Below are 21,544 nucleotides of genomic sequence, written 5' to 3' on the forward strand. Positions count from 1 at the left end.
GCTATCTTCAAACATTCCAGGTCAGATCTTCCATGCGATGTGCATCAGGCTGTACTGGTAGCAACGTACTCAGATTGAAAACATTTGAGTAACATTTGAGGATTTATTTACTTCTTCATTTTTGAGCATATTCTTTTCTTTGTTACTAAAGACACAACAATAAACAGTGCAGTACACTGTATGCACATATTTTCCTGTATTTATGTCAACTCTGGAAAAATCAGTGGTTCTTGCCTGTGAATCATGGGATACTGCCACAGCAGAAAGCCACATACATTACCAGCAATGTACTGTAACACTTCTCTCCATTTAAGTAATCAGCCAGTAGAGCATGTAAAGGGAAATCAAAGGAACAAAGACAGACATTTATTTCCTTATAAAAAAGGGAAAATCCAAAGCTCCATAGGTGTGTATGTATTCACTACTGAGTTCATAATTTTTCCAAATCATCATAAGGCAAACTGTAGTACAGCTTTGTACCTGCAGAATCACTATTTTAAAAAATCTGAAGCTGAGTTTGGGACCATTTTATTTTGGCTCCATTAGTGAACAAAGTGCATTAGGGCATCCTTTTCAAAAGACACCTAAAGCGTGGTTATAAACTACTGAAAAAATCTCTTCTTAAAGCTGGTATTCAATATATACTCTTTCCACACAGGCAGATTTTCACCACTTGAACAGTAACAGTAACACTGTGAGAAGACCATTCTTTTAAAGTTATCATATACCTCAAGCATCTCCCAAAATGATCATTTATAAACAAGTATTGTAGTAATTACAACGGGCTTCTACCTCGTAGAAGGGAAAGTGAAAAAAATGCACCTGATTCAGCTTTGACATAAAATAGGTGCAACCTCTATTGACTTCATTGAAGTTCATCCACCAACACCTACATGAATGTAGAGCCTGCCTGTGCAGATTCCTACCACTCCTGAAAATTTGCTATTCGCTGCTCATTCACAAAGAGAACTGATCTCCTCCAAACAACCCAAGACAATTATAATTATGAACAAACTCCAGCTGCAGTGTTTCTCCATACAGTCCATGCAAAACAGATTTCCTTGCTTTGTTATTACTACATAATGTACAACAATGAAACATTTGTATTCAATTTAAAATCAATGGTTAGGTGGCTCATGTCTCACTTCCGAGTTATTGGCTGGGCTTGCTGTGTTGAACCTTGTAAAATCAGCAATAAGCATTCATGTGTCTACCATCAGAAACATGATGTCTTCCCTTATGATCAAACCTTAAATGTTGCGGTGTTTTGTCAAATTAGTCTATAATCAGACCTTGGGTTGGCTCCTCTCCTCCAGCGTTGCCTTTTCAGAGATGGCATCAGTCCTTCACATCCTCAGTGATTCTACAGTGTTTCCCAAAGACGAAAGTGAAACTGGCAGATGGGAATGTTGCCATCAATAAAATAAATCACCAGATGATTTATACACTCACGTTTCTAGAAGACACTCCACATGTGTTTTGCGAACAGAGAACACACTGCCCTGTGAACAGAAGTAAATTAAACTTTCTTCTTTTGCTGTGTTGGCTAGCTCTACTTCTTTACTTATTTATTTTCATTCTTTTTGGTCTGCACATTCCTATGTGCAAGGTAGAAATTATGAGATTTTTGTACTCAGTAAGACTGTTAATGATCACTACAATTGGTAATGAATAAAGCCAGCAGTATACTGACTTGTCCACCACAGCACATTTTTATCCTTCCAATTTCCTGCTTTTATCCACTGTAAAATAAAATAATGTAATGAGTAGATGAAACTTTAATGAATGCAACCATTGATGTGCAAAACAAATAAGTCATTTTACAGGTATCCAAACCAGGCTTTCCCTTCTCTCTCTCTCCTTTTTCCTTGTTCTCTCTCTTTTTTTTTTCTTTTTCTTTTTATAAATAATTTATAAATCTTCCTGAAAGGACTAAAGACTAAATGCAAAACAAAACAAAAGCAACTGCAAAAAGAGTTCTAAGGTATTGTTAAAGACACTTCTTGTCCTTCTGCATAAAGTACTCAGAAAAGAGAGAGTCTCCCCTTTTCGGTTCTGGCTGGGTTTGGCAGCAACCATTGGGATGCCATGAAGTCCACCAGCTCCAGGCGAGCTCCTGCAGGCAGCTGTCTTGAGAAACACATCCTCCTACCTTTTGGCTTTTAACAGTCATGCCAGCTGCTCAGAGGAGTCTAAGTGGTCAGGAATGGGCAAGCCTGTTATAATGGTCAAACACTTATTCCAAACAGTGAATGTGGGGCAAACGGGCTGCCCAAATGTAATGTCAAAGGTGTAAAGGTGCAAGGAGTTCAAGGCATCATAAAAAGCAAGGGAGCCATTGTCATAGTCCAGCAAAATGCCGACCCGGCGGAGGTGAGGTGCAGGCTCTATTGGGATTTCTTTGCTGTTGTGTCTCACCACCCACGTGTTGTTGCAGCGGCACAGCACCCAGGAGGCAGAGTTCTTCCCGATCCATTCATGCTTTGGTGCTGACTTGTATGAAATACCAATGGCATACCTGCAAAATAAACACAACTCTGGAAAGCAAATGCCTCTTGCCATGCTCGTGTGTCAGCGCATCAGCCCAAAGGAATCACTGAAGCCTTGGTCTTTCATTTGTGCTGACTGAATTCTAATTAAGTGAAGTTGCAACATAATCTTGGCACAGGGTTAATTTATGTTTTTCCCATCTCTTTTCATTCTGAGAGGTCAGGGAAACGTTATTGTTTTCTCAGTGTTTGTAGTTTGGCTGCTATGGTAATTTTTTGGAGCTCTGGTATTCTCAAGGAAAACTGCTGAGTACTCAGGAACTTAGGGTTTAAATCACTGAGCCTCATATTTCTACTTCTAAACAGATGAATACAGAGGAATTCATTGATTTTAAAGTGCTTTGCTATCTATCATCCAATCTGATCTCTTGTTGCTCCTCTAATATATGAGGAACACAGGAATCAACATCAAAGGACATTTTAAAATAAAACATTTCTGTCATTTCCAAACATACTTTGCCAGATGTTGGTGTGGTTTTTAGATTCAAATGAGCATTTTTTGGACTGGGTATTGGCCCAAGTGAAGCATTTGTAGGTGAAGACATTTGCTCTGCAAACCATAATTTATGGCAAGATGTGCAAGGTAAAAGGACTGTGAATATGTTCCCATTAATGGATATCCAGGACGAGTACCTGATTTCTCATATATTAAAGAAATGTAAAAGTTCCTCACGTTCTAGAGACACTGAAGTATTTGTATTTATATGCCGTTGAGCTTTCAACCAACAGAGATTGATGTGCCATAAATGACTCTGTTTCCATGCCTTGGGGTTGGCACAAGCAAACAATATTTATCTTGTTTGAGAGAGTGGGCATATCTGAAGATATCAGATTCTCTGCTCTGTTAAGTTCCATCAAGATTGCGGCTTTTGAATTTCAAAGGATAACAACTCCTCTACTGACTTCAGGGACCTTGAAACACCGTCAGTCCTATGTTGCACAGATCATTCAGGAACAGAGAAATACACTCCTTCACTTGTTGCCCCTACCTTCAAAGCCTGGGGCACAGACCCAGGACAATTGCTCCTCACTCTTTCCCTAGAACTTCCACCACTGTGAAATTGGATCATCTGATTATCCCCATATTCTGTTTCTGTTTTGCTTTGCTTTGTTTTCTTACTGAAGGACTACTGTCAGGTCTTTCATATTTAGTAAAAGTTCACTCTTATAGAATCAAGATTTAACTTTCTTAGCTCTCCACTGCACTAAAAATATACTTTCTGTAGGTTCAAAAGCCAATCAGCCTCAATAACAAAGGAAAAGTTCTGTGTAGGTTGCTAAACATAAAGATCTTCTATCAGAGAGAACAAGTTTCAGAGTCTGAAAGTGCTGGAGTTTGGGAAAATAGACTGACAAACTGCTTGTTCTGCTCTTGAACCATTCCCCAGGTCTCTGTTATTGATCACCGTCAGAGGAACAGTACTGGGGACTTCATAGACCTTTGGTATGAACGTGGTCCATGGAGCTGCTTTGGCAGGAGGGTTGGACTTAGATGATCTCTAGAGGTCCCTTCCAACCCCTACAATTCTGTGATTACATTGGAGATAGACAGCTCATCCACAAAAAGGCTACAAGAATGGCTACAATGATTCTTCTAATTTATTTTTTTAATATACATACCATGTACTCCCGCTAATAACCACTTCCCAGTAATGCCGTCCGCTGTCAATGAACACATTGCCAGCTACTCCATAGCTCCCTTGGCTCGTGAATCGCTCTGGTGTATGACTCTTTTTGGAGGAAGTTTCGTCACGTTCCACTGTCAAGTTGTCATGAGACACTTTCAGTTTTCTATGAGCAGATTTGGGGTCCAGTTTAAATGGCTGACCTAGATATGCAATGACAAAGGTAGCAGAAGAATGATTTGTCTTTAATTTTAAAAAGAGAAATTGACAGAATGCGTAAGAAAGAATTATACAAGATTACATAATCATATTTAATCTCCTTCTCTGAAGTGTTCTCAAGACACGCTGATTCTGCTCTCTGCACTAGCTGGTTTGCATTGTCAGTTTACTGTCAATCTCATTGTGCATTATCTTCCCTGTGTCGATAATCTCTGAAAAGAGCCCTGCATAATCATCATGCCCATTATCTCTGACCTAGAGGTAACCTGAACACTCTAATTCTCGCGTGTAATTGAAACCAATACACATGTTAATAAAGGTCTGAGGGCTGCATTTTTTTCACAACATAGTAGATTCAGAATGTTACATTCTATTAATTCCCTGGGGTTAAAGTTCCTTAATAACATTTTCATCATTGCTACAAAAAAAGTATGATTTCAAAGCCCACAAAATTAATTTGAAAGCAAGAAAAGCATTAGCTTTGTCTGTTCCTTCACTCACAGCTTTATTTATAACAAGCACAGTCAACAGTTTAGGATCAGTTCTGGAAGGATGCCCATGTGGTACTGTACTGTTGGATATCGTGCATTAAAAAGGAGGAAGTGAACTGTAACTTGGTCCAGATAACATGGTGTAAAAACATTGCTGAGGTTGTTGATCTTGGCAAGTATCTTCAGCTGTAGCACAAGGCTTGCAGACAATATCAGGAAACTTTTTGGTAAACCAAACCCTCTAGATATGTGAAGACTGGCACAATTCTGACCAATGTGCTCCATGCGTCAGTAAGCAGGGTGATTGCTTACCTCCATGAAGATACAACTAGGAAACTATGACTCTACAAGTGCTCCATCAAAGCTCTTTCCCCTTCTTATTGTCTTTCATATCAAGGAAGAAAAATGTAAGCAGAAGATTTGATCGCACACAAAGAAAATAGATATGAGCACTCTCATGAGGTCTGTGACCCTCTGGCACTGACAAGTGAATTTCAAATAAGATGTAAATTACTCAGTGTTTATGAAGGTACAGTTAAGTACTTCTCATGCAGTGAAACTGAAAGCATTAGTATGGGAATATGAAGAAATGAAATTTCTCTGAACAGAGACAGTCAATATGCACTAATTCAGATCTCTGGGAAACCTGAAAATGTAGAAATACTGAGTGGAAGATGATGGATGCAATACTAATTCTCAGAAAACATTATTATAGTTAAGTCAGAAATTAGATAAGAAGTATTTCTAAATTATCTGCTTTCATAATATGTATTTATTCATGTATTACATGTAAGTATAAGATAAATACATAAAACATTATTTGAGAGTGCATTTTGCAGGCTTTTTCTTACTACTAGATAGAAGTAAAACATCTACGTGCTGCCTCCTTAACTGGTTAGTAGCTTGTTTGTCACTGAAGTAGTATCTGAAGGATATCTTTCTCTGTACAGAATTGAATCTGTTTAGATCCTTTCTCACAGTCACCTGAGAAGTTGCTTTTGTGCCATACTGGGTCATAAAAAAAGGATGAAGGATTGTCATTCCCAGTGGATCCTCTTGTACGTTACCAAATGCTTGGTAGCAGATACATGGTTTGTACATGCAGCTTTTACACAGGAATGCAAGCCAGGTAAATAACAGAAGACCCCAAACTTGTACATGTCATTCTCTCTGTCCTCGTTCTTGCAACACTCAGTTATCAATCCTCTTTGAGCATCTTCCCCCTGAATAAGCAGGTTTCAGAGAGTGCACAAATCCCAGTGCTCAATTTCCCATGACCAAAGCTGCTTATGATGACTACAAGACTGAGGGGTTGGCCAGGACACAAGAAAAAGGCTGAAAACCAGTCTTAAAATTACCATAATACATCTGCTAGTAATTTGTGCAACCTTTTTTTTTGTTGTTGTTTTTGGGGTTTTTTTTTGATGTGGGATCTCTAACTATTCTACCACCTCATTGAACTCCATAGAAAATGAGGGGGATGGAGCTAAAGAGGTTTTCCAGTGTCTTAAGAAAGAGATCATTATGGAAAATAAAATTAAATTAGCAATTATCTTATGAACACTATACAAAATTAAAATGTTTTATTGTGAACATAAGAAAAGTTTTTACTTTGTAGAGGAAAAAGAATAGACAGGACTTTAAAACCACAAAACAATATTTTCAATCATTTCATATGTGAAGGCTCTGTTCCTAAATGTTATTTCAGTGACCAGAGTACAGATGTTTCCCTCAACAGAAAGTAATTTTTACAGTAGTGGAGACTGGCAATCTTGAATCAAGTTAAATAAGTGGCTTTCACTGTGGGAAGCATTGTAAATTAATCTGCTCTACACTCATGTGTCTTTCAAAGACCAAACCTAAAAAGGAGAAGAGTGCGTGCGTGCTGGATTTCACGTTACTCACTGTTTGTCTTGAGCTTGCCTGGCTCGCTGCTTCTGCTGCCAGCCTGATTAATGGCCTTAACAATGAAGATGTACTTTGTGCCACTCTGTAACCCATGCACAGTGTAGTGATTTTGTTTGATATTGGGAACAATCATCCAGCTGTCGGCTGAGTTACATAAACCTGCAATTTCAAACCAAGCACATTAGTCATAACATACTAAACATTTTGTAACAGAGGAACATTTAGAGCACTCCTGAGCATCCAATCGCTGATAAGAAATTTACTTCTCTACCTTTTAAAGTGCTGTTATATTCACTGTGTTACTACTTAATTCTACTAAGGCATTTCACCAGCCTTTAGCCAAAGTGCCTTTTAACTTCTTGCTATATGAAGTTGACCATAAAAAATAGGCATTTAAGAAAAGACTCAATGGAGGCATGAGCAGTCTGGGAATTTTCATATCATAACACAAGGAATTATTCATTGCTTAGGGATAGAGTACTATGGAGATCCCTTTTGGATTAATTAACTCAGGGAAAGCTTCAAAAAACTAACATAAGCAGTAATGGTAGGAAGGTTGTAGAACCCTTACTGACATGCATCTGTCAAGACCTGAAGCAAATCATGGGAAACCAAACTAGCTAAAAATTGGGCTCCCAGAGCAAGCTTCAGCTTCTGTACTCCAGACTTTACTAGGATAGAACTTAACAAGTAAGTTTTGTAGATGCAATGTTTTGATTTCTAAAGGCTAGATGTCAGCTGGGGAACAGCTAGTTAATTTTCTATTTAGAAATATACCCTTTGGGGTACATTTAGCACCTGTCACATAATATGTAGGGTATAAATAAAACATAATCTGCAATATGATCTACAAAACAGGAGAATACTCCATTAACTAATTCAATTGCATAAATCTGTCCTACTGTGATATAACTTTCATGTCAGTGGATCACCTGTATTATTCACTGTACATTTTGAACAGCTCCTAGTCTAATGGATCCTCAGTCTGCTAACTTTTTTGTTATAAATGTTGATATAAATCAAAGCTTACATTAACAAGATGCATCGATGCTCACAATCGTTTTTTTCTAGTTATACAACTAGAAAAAGGTACATACAAATTAAAGTATATGGATGTGTGTAGATGCACAAGGCTGGAAAACCCAAAGGAAAACTTAATGACTGGATGGGGAAACTTACAATTTCTTGATCTTCGCCTTGATATGGCATAGAAAAAGTTGTGAATGCAGATGTACCATTAAACTAGTTTTCAGCTTTAAAATCTTGTTTTACCAGGAAACCAAGAGACGAATCTTTTACATGCCAGCAGTACTTATAGCTCACATTTTAGCCAATATAAAATCTTTATGTAATGAAAAAATTAAAAGGCTAGCACAAAACTTTAAAGAATATGTGCTGTGATACTTGTTTATAGACTCATAGAAAATTCACAGTCATAAATAAGACTCCTTCCTCATTTGGAACACACTTCTCATAATAAAAAGTCATTAGAAATAGAATTTAAAACTCAGAATTCATCTAAAAATTGTGAAACATTAATCTCAAAGTTCTCTTATATTATATAACATTGTCTAGATGTAAGCAAGTTATTCATCCTGTCATGCAAATAAGTAATTGAGGCACAATTTTAGGGATTCATATTATTTTGTCATGTAATTGAAGAGCTGCAATGTCTAATCTATTTTTTGTATACGGTGGTGAGCCAGGAATCAGTCCACCTCTCTAGATGTGAACATCTTAAAAATGCTTCTCTTTACTTATCCTGAGAGAAATCTTAGATGAGATTGATCTCTAACTTCAGGTACCTGAAATAAATTGAGATGAATTCATCCACCATTCTAATTTTGAACCTGGAAGCCTGATCATGAGGTTGAACATACACCAGGGTCTTTGGACTGTCTTAACAAGCTGCAATCAAATAAGCCTTATCCAGTTTTTAATCTGTGAAGATCAGACGTGGAGGGACAGACTCCAGTTCCTTCTGTCTCATCAAGAACATCACTTTTTTGGTGATTAATAGCACTGAAATAAACTGCAACTATGACTTACTGCAACAGACATGTATTTGCTGCAGTTCCCTGGTTTAAAGTGGAAAAAAAAAGATTCTAGTATATTGCTTATTCTCCAGCCAGTCAATATCCCAACCATGTAGCCTCCTTGTATTAGCTACAAAGGATTCGAGCAGCTTAAAACAGCTGGGCATGAATGGGTTCCCTAAGAGGAAGAAAGGAAATAAAAGCAACAGCATTTATATATGGCATAAAATATTTCAATGACGACTTGTCCCAGTAAAAATTTGACACAGATTTTTGAGTAAAAGTATACACTTTCTGTAGCTGAACTACCACATATAAAGCCATTCAATCTGGCTCAGTGGTGCTATCACACAAGAAATATTAAGCTAAAATACAGTGAACTAAAGCACTGGATTCAGAAAGAGACTAGAATGACTAAGGAATCCCTAACTTAGATGCTCCTGATGGGGTATGAAATAACATCAGTAAGTCTGTAAATGTGATGAATCCAGGCAGAAGTCCTGGAAGTGTCCTCTCCTTCCATGTCCACACTTTGAAAGCAGAGGTCTACGGCACACTAGACCATACCTAAATAAATCCTTTTGCAGACATAGAAATACCAAGATTTCTACTAGATCATCTAGCAACTAGAATTCTATCAATCACTGTAACTCTAATTTAAAGGGCACACTTTTCAAGTCCATTATAATTTCCTTGTTTTATTGTTATTGTATTTATTTTTATCTTTTATTGTTACCTTCTAGAGGCTGGTAACTTCTTAATAAAGTACACAACTTGGATTTAATTATGTATATGAAGGACTGTAAAAGTACAGATGCACTGCTAAAAGTCCTTTCTCCATTCTCTTCTCTCATCCCAGGTATGTGGACTTAGACATACCCAATACCCATTATCCTATAGATACTCCTACAGAATAAATTATATTATCAAAAAATCTAGCAAACAGTTTCAATTTTTATGTACATTCATGACTTCAATAATCTTACGTACTGCTACATCTCACTTCTGGGGCCTGATGGCAAAATGCTCACAAGCCTAGATTCATCCCACCTGGCACTGAACAAAGAGGAGAGTTCACAAGTTAGGACTACCCTAAACTCTCTCCACAGTCAAAAGAGGGAGAGACGGGAACCTTCTGTTTGATGTGACTCATCTGCTAGTGGAAGGCTCTGCCATTTCAAAAGGCACAAAACACACTGGGCTTCTCTTCTTTGTCCTTCCTATAGGCCTCTCAGCCAACTACTGGTGAATGCACACTGCCTTTTGCAACAAGCTCTGTACATGCATCCACAAAATGGGTCCATATACTTCCTGGCTGTGAGCTATTTGATAGCAGGTTTCTAGTTGAAGTTCTATTAAGGCATTCTGAAAATTAAGTTTTGATGGTATCAAACTACAGTTTTTCAGAATGGGATATAGTAACTAGTGACAGACAAATTAAGCTTTTAGGTATGAAAGAATATTTTGTCACTACACCAAAGGGTATCATCTGTTTTGCCCTATCAGAACTGGCTTTCTTCTCTGAATACGAAAGATGATGACAGAATGATCAGGGAAGTGAGCACGCAGCCTGCTAACATGGGCATCTGGTGGCAGCAGGCTAAGTGAAGCACACATCTTCTCCTCACTGGCACATAGCAAGTGCTAGGGGTTTGCTATTGTACCCACTCTTGATCAAGGTAAAATTTAGGTTTCTTGTTTCAAAAGCTCAGGCTTTTTATAGGGTTATGCAGGTGGTAAAACGATGTATTTTAAAACTGCAAAAGTGTAGAGAATTCAAATTACTCCCTGGAATGGTGCATTGAGCACAGTGATGTCCCATACAGGATGTGCAAGTTTTCAAAACAAGTTTCTCAGAATCTGGAGGTAATAATTTGCAAAGCTTTTTCCCTGGTGCTGGCTGTTGATGTGCTTTAAAGAACAGATGGGAAAATTCCCAAGGCGTAAATCCTCCTAAAATTTACACTGGTAGATTTTAATAAAATATATCTTCCTGAAAACTATGAGCTCAAAAGCCACAGGAAGGTTATTTAATCTTTTGAGTATTTTAATTATTTTTAAACACTTTATTTAAATAAATTATTACCTATTCAAATTGGTAAAACAAGTACAGTAAGGGAAAGCAACAGATAGCTCTCCACCCCCACCCCACATTCCCATGTGAATGAAAAAACATATGCAAGATTTCTGCAAAACACAGTGATTTTTTTCTTTTTCCCCCTAGAAAAATGTTCTTTTTGTATCTTTTTAAGAGGTAGTTTTCTGCCTTGAATTTGTGTCATTTTGTGTCATACTCACTGAAAACCTCAGTAACATGCTGACTATTGTATGCAAGCTGTTTTTAATATATTAAAGATTCTAGGAAGAGACAAGAGATAGTTGATTCAAAAATTCATTGATAAATCACAAACCTACAGTTTTCCACGGAAGCATGAACTCCTAATTATCTCAGGTCAGTTTTGTCTACAGACCTTTATCTTATCTCAAAGGAGAAGTAACTGTAAAACACAGGGAAGATTTTCGCACTACACTGCATCCTCAGTAGAGCAAATGTTACTATTTTGTTGAAGTAACTAACATAAATTCAGTTTAACAGAAAAGAGAATTATTTACTCGTGTTTTGGAGGGGCTTATGTGTTTTTCCTAAATAAGTCGTGGTGACAAGTTGGATGTTTAAATTTTAATCTTCATGAAGAACGGTAAAAAAAACTCCATGATAAAAAATGCCAACTCAAAAAATACTTGAAAATGCATTGAAACGAGATATTGAGATGATAATGCACATTAGCTAGCTTGTGACAAAGTCATTTCTAAAGCAATTCAGAGTGTAAGTATTAGATGCCTCTCAGAAAAGCAAATGTGTGAATACAGCTATGAGAACTACTGTGTTAGTAAAAAGCTGCTTAATTTAAAGTTCTACATTGCTCTTATGCACAGAACAGTGCTGCCACACGCTTAATAGCCAAGCAATTTGGCCACATTTGGAAATAATCTTTCCTGCATGAAATAGGATTCAAAATGAAATAATCTAGTTGGACCTTCTCCACCAAATGTTAACTCTCCAATTTTTCAGTTAATAAAAAAGAATATAGCTGATTACGTTGGATAGAGAATATATTAGAATAACATAGCATTGCTTGTTTTTATTACTGAATTCTCAGCAATCTCTGAATGATATATGCCTCTGGTGGGGGAAATTTACTGAGGAGTGGAAAGTGCAGTCAGTCTGGCTCTGTGGTTTTAAGAAATGTATTCAAAAATAACAACTTCCATTAGCACGGTAGGTGGGTTTGTATGCAAAATGATTCCTATTGTCTCAAGGGAAAAAAAAAAAAACAACTTGTTGGCTTAATACGGTACTATAGCTACTGCCTTGTGACTAATTCATAGTGACAGTAACACAGTACTGAAGATCATCTACGAACCTGTTTACAGGGAAAATACAATAGCAATGGAAAATTCGGGGGATATGACAGAGAAAATTAAAAAATGTATGTGCAACAGCATACAAATGCCATACATAGAAATAAATTTGTGTTAATTTAAACTGTTCCATTTCACAGAATCACAGAACTGTAGGGGTTGGAAGGGACTTCTAGAGATCATCAAGTCCAACCCCCTGCCAAAGCAGCTCCCTAGCCCAGGTTGCACAGGTAGGCGTCCAGGCGGGTCTCGAACGTCTCCAGAGAAGGAGACTCCACCACCTCTCTGTGCAGCTGTGCCACTGCTCCGTCACTGCACTGGGAAGAAGTTCCCACACACATTTGTACGGAACTTCCAATGCATCAATTTGTGGCCATTTCCCCTCATCCTATCACCACACACTGCAGAGAAGAGTCCAGCCTTGTCCCTTTGCCTCCCGCTCCTTAGATATTTATAGATGTAGATCAGATCCCCTCTGAGCCTTCTTTTCTCAAGGCTAAACAGACCCAGGTCTCTCAGCCTTTCCTCATAAGGGAGATGTTCCATGCCATTTATCATATTTGTGGCCCTCCGCTGGACTCTTTCATGGAGACCCCTGTCTTTTTTATACTGGGGAGCCCAGAACTGGACACAGTACTCCAGATGAGGCTTCACCAGGGCAGAGTAGAGGGGGAGGATCACCTCCCTTGACCTGCTGGCCATGCTCTTTTTAATGCATCCCAGAATGCCATTGACCCTCTTGGCCACGAGAGCACACTGCTGGCTCATGGTGAACCTGTTGTCCACCAGGACACCCAGGTCTCTCTCTACAGAGCTCCTCTCCAGCAGGTCATCCCCCAGCCTGTACCGGTGCATGCAGTTATTCCTCCCTAGGTGCAAGACTCTACATTTGCTCTTGTTAAACCTCACTGGTTCTTTTCTGCCCAAATCTCCAGCCTGTTGAGGTCTCAGTGAATGGCAGCACAGCCGTCCAGTGTGTCAGCCATTCCTCCCAGCTTTGTATCATTAGCAAACTTGCTGAGAGTGGACTCTATCCCCTGAAGACGTTGAACAGGACCAGACCCAGCAAGGATCCCCTGAGGAACTCCACTAAGTACAGGCCTCCAACTGGACTCTGTGTCACTGATCACAATCCTCTCAGCATTGCCAGTCAGCCAGTTCTCAACACACCTCACTGTCCACTCATCTATTCCACACTTCCTCAGCTTTATTATAAGGATGCTGTGGGAGACAGTACTAATATGATTAAATAAAAAAACAAACAAACAAAAAAGAACTACCTTTAGTTCATCAAAACATCAAGATTTCAGTGCTGAGCATATTCAGTTCACTTACAGAGAAAATAGCTGTGTTATTCCACAGTATTAAAGCACATCCCAATATTCTAGGGATGATCTTAGACCCTCACACAAGGCAAAGAATGTAATCCAGATAAGTGAGGAAACATCCAAGCAGTTTTATGAGTAAAATCATGTTAGTGGGTGAAGTTTCAGTACCAAGGGAAGCTGGAATAAACAGTGAGTCCTTTTTATTAGGAATTTGGGTAGATATTTATCAGATCTATTAGATTTGAAGAGTACAACTCTTTCACTGAAGGTGTACAACTCCACATTAAATAATGATGAAGAAAGTCTCACAACATTTATAAAAGCCTTCCACTTAGGTATGCTTGAATTTAACTTGGGTTAAATTAGAGCTTTCAATGAAATTAAACCAGTAGCCAAGACATTTGTGTACGTGCTAGCTGAAGTTAAATAAATGAATAAATAAAGAAACTGAACAATTCCTTCATTTCTTTCTTCCTTCATTTCAGCTATCTAGAGAATTTTATAAATAAAGTTTCTTTTCTCTTCAAACTTTTAATGGCACAATTTTTTTTTAAATGATAGTATGTAAGTTCAGATTGCACACTGAGCAATTCATGCTATAACCCCAAATGTATCGTATTGCATCTCTGAAAGAAAACTAATTGATTGTTTTTCAGATCAAAGTCTTCACATGCACATGGGAAACCTACAATTCAGCCTTGAAATGAAATGCGTTGTTATTTATTCACTTGTAAGCAAAGAGTAAAACCTTGTATCAGAGAAGTACTTTTCTGATAACATATATATATAGAAGCAATAGCTGACCTGCATAAAGTCTTCTGGCATAAAGCCATAGATAAAAATAGGTCAGAAACAAGCAGTATACTGCATTAAGTCATAGAGTCCTGCCTGCTTAACAAACAGATTAAACAGGGAAGCTTTAATTTCCTTATATATCTGATTCTTAATTTGTTCTAAATTGCTATTAAACATTTGGTATCTACCTTGCTCAGATGTAGGAGCATGTATTGAATTTTACTTGGTATTTCCAGTATTCTTAAATTTTACCACGTGTTGCCCTAACTCTAGTTAGAGAAATATTAAATGGAAGTTTAAACAAAACATTAATCAAATTTTCAATGGTTCACTTTATTTTTCAGTCAACACTGAATACTATTCATGGTATGCAACTTACTCAAAAATACTGCTAAAATGCCAGCACCTGTATCCTCAGATATACTTTCAGATGGCTTGAAAAACTAACTCCAATTTAATGATGGAGAAAATTAGGTGCTCACAGCATCAGCGGAGTTAGCACAAGAGTTTGGCTCAATCCTTCAACTGGACAGACAGCATACCACTTTACTACTGATGTGAAGTATGTACACATGTCCATAGCACTCGCCTTCATCAAAGCATCTCAACAAATCTCGTAACCACAAAATCACTTCCGTACTAGGGTGGAAGCCTATCTATAGCAAACCTTATCTAGTTCAGGGTGTGGTTAAGGTATGTGATGGTGGAGAAAAGCAAATACCTAGGAAAATGCTAAGTAGCAGGGAAAGCACACAACAATAATTTCTCACCACACTCTCCCAGGCTCCAGCATCTTACAACTCTGGGACTTCCTGAGCCATGAGGAAGTCTGCACTTCATTGTTTTCAGTGGATTTTTTTTTTAATCAACAACCTTTTGTGACAATGAACTTCACAATTCAAATATGTGTTGACTGAGCAAATTCCATCATTTGATTGATTTGATTGATTTCAGACTCTTTCATCTCCACAAAGTAAATGTAAGTCAGCTAGTTGTATTCCCACTAAATATACAAGGAACAGGAAGAAGTTAAATGATTTCTTCAAATTATAGTTAGTCAAAGATTGCTAACCACTGAACCCAGAAGTGCTGACTTCCTAGCCAAAGATTAGGCAATCTTGGAGTATTTTCTCAGAAAAATAGCGATATAATGACAAAGCAATTGAAGGAACAATCAGCAAATTTGTTCATTTGGAAAAGTCACAGGTTTGAAACAGTGCATGTATTTAATAAACATGCTATAATAGAAAATATCAAGCAATATTAGCTAACACCATCATAAGTCAAAGTTACCATATTAACTGTTGTTCCACTGCTGTTTGCTGCTTCAGTCTACACTGTACTGAGATCTATGCTCAGCAGCCTTGCAGACAGTCAGAGGGAAGATTTAATCTGTATTTCTGACAAAGGCACTGCTGTCAAAAGGCATGTCATAGATATCAGGGAGGCTGCAGTGCTAACTAACAGCCAGTTCAATACAGGCTTCCAAGTGTATGACTAACCCAGACAACAGAACTGAGTTTTCACCCCTGAGGCTATATCTGCAACAAGAGCTCTGTGATGAAAGAGAAATCCTGTTGATGTTGACTATACTTGTGACATTGGGAATATTGCTTCAGATTTAAAATTTTGACTTTATGTCTTCCTAGAAAATACATTTTTCTTTTGTTCTTGCCATATGAGTACCTTTATATTTGAAATAATGCAGTTTGCAGAGAAACCATAAGGGAATAGAATTAGAAATGAGAAGGTTTTCACTTACTAACAACATTAGCTTGTCCAGTGAAGATGGTGTACTGCAGCTCATAAGAGACCACGCTGAACTCATCATCTGACGTCCAGTGGACAGTAATAGTATCATAAGATGCTGTACAGAGCTCTTCTCTAATGGTGGGAGGGTTGGGAGCTGTGAGATACAACAGGAGAGGATTACCAACACAGTCAGTAAGGCATTTCTGTGTCACCTCAGGTTAGGGCATGCATCTGATGTATTTTGCAGCTGTTTTGTACTATCCAACAAGTTTTTTCAAACTTTTTACTAATTCCAATGATAACTTAGATTGCTAATGAACTGTTGCTAAGGAATTCTTACTATCCATATAACCATCTAAGAACTCATTTGAAAACATGAAAAGATTCTGTATTAAACTAACTTTAAGATGCCATAGCAAAAAACATATGTTGCTGGTCACAGTAAACTGTGATTGAGTGTGTATAATTAATATGTTTGTTTTATTAGGTTTGCTTCTGATCACCAAACTAAAATTATCAAAGTTTAATTGATGTATATATCAACAGGGAGAGTCAACAACCTTCACCGCTGACTTGAAAGCAATGTTTGCCTGGCTTATCTTAACCAAGATTAGCGTAAGTGGTATTTAAGAAATTGAACTCTGGGAAAGACTCTATTTATTCTTTCAAGCTCAGTCTTCTTCTCTCCACTTCCATTTTTAATTATTTACTAACTTTCCATTATAACATAGATGCATATGATTTCTATTGGTTATACATTCACTATTTTTCAGTTTTATGCAAAAGTTCTTATCATAGCAGCATCACTGTATGCCTACTATAGTTAAAATTCAATATAAGTGCTAATTAAATAATTACAGAAAACAAACATAAAAAGTTATCCCTCTATTTATATATATATTTTTAAACAAGAAATAAGTTTGCTGCAGTTTCTCTGTGTAGGAAACTCTGCAGTCTTCTTCCACGGGTATGATTTAAAGATCTGCCTAAAGACTAAAACTTGAAGCAAGCTTTGCAGGTAAAAACTTTCTTAGTTTGTTCTTTCTATAAAGCCAAGTACCTATGAAAGAAAGAAATGAGTCGTTCTTGGGCCTTCCTGCCTGCTTGTCTCAATGGGAGTCTAATTCCTAATCATCTTCCCTATATGCCATCATCACGCAAAAAAAATAATTCTTGTGCTTAATAGCATTCCTCCCAGCTGTCACAGAGTGAGGGAGGAGGGCACTCAAGCTGAAACAATCACAGTATGTCTGAATTAAAGGAAAAGGAAGGCAACTCTGAATGGTATTTTTGCTGTCAGTTCTTTAACTTTTGTTAACTGCAAATAATGGCCTCAAAAAAAGTCAGTCTAAAGCAATTCCCTCTTTTCTTCTGCAGCAATGTATTTTACTGAGGTATCTATTTTGCTTTCCATAAAGAATTTTTATAGTTCATATTCCTGGTTTGCTGATATATGTTCCCAAGTATTAAAAGTGCAGATGCATTTGCAAGCAGCCTCTTTCAACCAAGGAGCATAAGGAAATGTTCAAATGTGTGTCATGATATGACCGTGATTTGTGATGCTCTAAATATTGTAGCATCGAAGCTTACTAGTGACTTTTCTTAGCAGAAGAGCACTTGAAACAGTTGGATATTAATAAAGAAAGAGGAAGAAATGAACTAAAATAAGAACAGTCATCTCAAGAGGGGGATATAAACAGAAAGAGGATTTCCTTGAAAAGCAAATGTTAGCACTCAGCTAAAGTCTTCTCCAGTCTTCTCCTGCACCTAACAGAACAAAACTATTTATTTGCAAATGTACTTGTTGTTATTATAATAAGTATTAACTTAGTGGAAAGTGACAACTACCATCTACTAAATGAACTGTAAAACGCATTTCAGTAGTACCTAAGTCTCTCTACTCCTTTGAAAATGACAGCCTTGATGCCCTTTTTATATGCACACCTGGCTGGCCTTACTGAAGACTGGAGATTTATAGGCTTTCACATAATGAGAAAGACAGAAAAAAAAAATAACAGATTTGATCTGAACAAGACTTTTTCTGTTTTGATTAACCCATACACAACTCTGACCACACTGCATGAAACACAGCTCTTTAGCAACGCTCATTTAATAACTGCTTGAACAAAAGAAAATATACTTGCTTCTGCTGCAGACTGACATGGAAGTTTGCATGTAAACAGTAGTCTTAAACTTCAGAAATAATGTAGAAGTCTGACTGTAAAATACAACATCCCCTCTGAAGACTGTGAGTTCATAAACTGATTAAAGAGATTGACTTTAATGTGTTATCTTCACCATTATGTTTACTACTACTGCTACAGGGCTCAGTTGACTCCAGAAAAGCTAAACAGAGTTTAGAACAACCCCAAGACACCAGCATCTTTCCCATGGCACTGGCTAGGACATGCTCCATCAATGCCCAGTAAATGGGATCCCAGTACAGCAAAGCACAGCAGAGGAAGAAAAGTCCTAGTCAGTTCTGCAAAGACTCAGTGTTACAATACATACAGCCTCATACTCCACTTCAGAAGCAGTGATCATCCAAGAGTGCTTCCTGTCCACTTCAGGGAGAGCACACAGTACTGACTCACAGCTATATCAGTACTGAATCTTGATAGTTGATGTTAATACCATAGATATTTGCAGCCTCCTGTATACAAACTGCTATCTGACGTCAAGGAGTTGAAAAAACATGTGAAGATGTTCTTGAAAGCCCCACATTTACAGCCTCAAACAGTAAAGAAACCTGAAATAATTAGCAGCAGACTTTGCAAGGCACAAAAACAGTTACAGCAGTTTAAGAAATTGCTTCCAAACATTTGTAGTTCTCCTTGGTCATACCAAGGAAGTCTCCATAAGAGAACCAAGGCAGACATCTGTGAGTCTGTCCAGTCACTGCTTCAGTCACACTCTTTAATACACCTGCATTCATGAATCAACACTCTTGAGAGTGAAAGCTATTGCCAAAGGCTGCTTTAGTCCATTTGTTGGACTTCGACTCAAAAATGTGCAGACATATTGTCAGGAACCATGTCTGAGGTGCCTGAAAGGTAATCACTAGTACTAGCAAAGCAGTTCTTCAAATTTACTCCTATAAATAACGGAACAGAGAACATAGAACAGTTTGGAGACATTAAGGATAACCTGGTCTTAACCCACCTGCAATGTGCAGAGACACCTTCCTCTAGTTGCTCTGTCAAAAGAAATATTAATACTGCTGAACATGAGGGAGCTGAGGAAGCTGCTCTGAATCTCTCAACTGTTAATTGCTGCCTCCTTGATGTATCATGATACCAGACTGAAACAATGTGAAAGTAACTTGAAAGGCAGAGACACATCACACTGAATGCGTTACTAACATGCCACACGTGAGATGGCAGCAAGAACTCAGTCAAACAACCATATACATAGAGTCTTTGGGTAGATGGGAACTCTTCAGGAACCAAAGCATGGGACTGGGTCAGTTGAAGAATGGCTTTAACTCTTTTAATAATAACAGTAATTTAGAAGAAAGGACAAGTTGTGTAGGTTTCAAGAATGAAGCTGTTTCCATGTGAAAAAAGTTCTGGTGTACACCAGAAAATGCATATTTGTTAGTGCAGTCTTAGCTAAATTGATGGATGAAGAAAATGTATCATTGTTTCAGATGGGATTTCTGAAGCAGGAAAAACTGCAAGATCAAAGGATAGACATTGCTGCAACTGATTTCATGGTATTATAACATAAGAAAAGTATTTCTGATTCATAATGGATAAAAATGTTCCTACGTCAGCAACACTGTGCAGAGAATTTGCAAGTCGTAGGCACTGGTACCTAGCTAGATATATGTTCAGGAAAAAAATGAGTTCCAGATGAAAAGCTTGAGCAACTGGCAAGATAGAAAAATTTCAAAAGACATTCAGACTACAGATACCAAGGAAAAAACAGTCAGAAGAAGATTAAGGGTATTATTTTACTGTGCTGATCTTGACATCTCAATGTCTAACTGGCAACCTTCAGAGAGATATCAGAGATTTTCATTTGGGTAGAAGCAGCTTTGGACTGACTGAAAGACATAGCCTAGGAGGAAAGAAAGATGCAAGTTTAAATGTGCCACATAGAAAATGGCTTGGGAAGATGGAAGATGAAGAAGATCTGATAAATAGTACACTGGGGAAGAGACAAAAAAGAAAATCTTCAGAAGATGGCTGAGGTCAACTGCTTCAAAAGCAACTGATGGCAGAGAGAATGAGGTTGGAATTCAGGCTCTGACATTTTGTTCAGAAGCAGTACAGATGATAGATGTAATGTAGGCATCCACCCTTAATTGGCAACAAAGATGTATTGCTAGGACTTGCAAATGGTCTTTATTTTACCTAACTGAAACATGATAAAAGTAAAGCTCAATTCTCTCTGTCACTCAGATTTCAACGTAAAATCTACAAAGATTGCACTCATCAATCTGAAAGGAGAAAATAAAACAAATGTTCCTCTAGGGTTTCTGAATAATAATAATAGAGAAGAATCAAGTGCATTTGCCTTTCAGGGTTATAGATGTATATACACATACACGTATACATTATATAGATAGATGTATTTACATAAATATTTTTTAAGTCTGAATCAGTTGCATTTCATGCTCAGTTAATTTAAAAGTGTTTTGGAGTTTCCCATTGCAACCAGACGATAATTATTAATGTGAAGAAAAACAGTAAAATACAGGGTCAGCATAAACTGTTTTTCACTGAGCATCAAAGGAAGGATGAAAATGGTAAATTAGGGTAGAACAGCTTAACAGCTTGATATACTGCAATTTCCCCTAGACTGGATTGTGATAAATTTTTCAAGACTGTGAATGAGGTAGGAAGAAGGCACAGAAGGAGCACAGCCAGTATGATGGGCCACAAAAGGGATCCTTGTGGCACTGAACACTGCAGCAAGACTGCCCTTCATTTTGGTACAGACATGTCCTTCATTTTCTGCACTGCACAGCAATTAGACTGGTGATATTGACAAGTGATGTGCAAAGAGATGAAGACTGGGGGATGGGGGAAAAGACTGCTAAATGGAATCCATCTCAAATGCCTTTAAATATCAAAACCATAATTATCTACTTTCGAATGAGACTTTTCAGTCTTCATTTGGAGCCAAATGGGAGACACAAGCACCTCCAGAATAGTCAGCTGCATGGTATATCTGCCTCAAAATGAGGTGGATATTCCTGTTTTTTGACTAAAATGATTTGAGGTATATTATTCTACAGGCAGATTCTTAGGTCTGGGCAAGTGAGTCTTGTGTTTTTAGGAACCTTTCCTTTCATTTCCTTGTCTTTTTACAACCTTAGGGTGAACTCTCAATTTTGGTGCAAAACTTCAACAGACTGGGGGGAGAGAGAATGAGGGGAAAGTCAGACACCATTACATTTAACTGGTTCTG

At 37.7% G+C, this 21,544-nt stretch overlaps 1 protein-coding gene across 2 annotated transcripts in view; it reads right to left on the bottom strand.

Annotated features, from left to right (window-relative positions):
- Window positions 1-1,753: 1,753 nt before the first annotated feature.
- The window catches only part of MID1 (midline 1), a 127,240-nt gene continuing 107,449 nt past the window's right edge, over window positions 1,754-21,544 (bottom strand). For both annotated transcript variants that reach the window (XM_065741376.1, XM_065741375.1), the window contains 4 exons: window positions 16,137-16,280; window positions 6,790-6,951; window positions 4,170-4,377; window positions 1,754-2,518 (listed from right to left, as the gene is read on the bottom strand). In XM_065741376.1, coding sequence (XP_065597448.1) covers window positions 2,170-2,518; window positions 4,170-4,377; window positions 6,790-6,951; window positions 16,137-16,280 — 863 coding nt within the window. In that variant the 3' untranslated portion in view covers window positions 1,754-2,169. The remainder of the gene's footprint in view (window positions 2,519-4,169; window positions 4,378-6,789; window positions 6,952-16,136; window positions 16,281-21,544) is intronic.

The sequence above is a fragment of the Cyrtonyx montezumae genome, unplaced genomic scaffold (assembly GCF_038088225.1).
Source record: "Cyrtonyx montezumae isolate F1298 unplaced genomic scaffold, pur_monq_1.0 scaffold_3, whole genome shotgun sequence".
Taxonomy (NCBI): domain Eukaryota; kingdom Metazoa; phylum Chordata; class Aves; order Galliformes; family Odontophoridae; genus Cyrtonyx; species Cyrtonyx montezumae.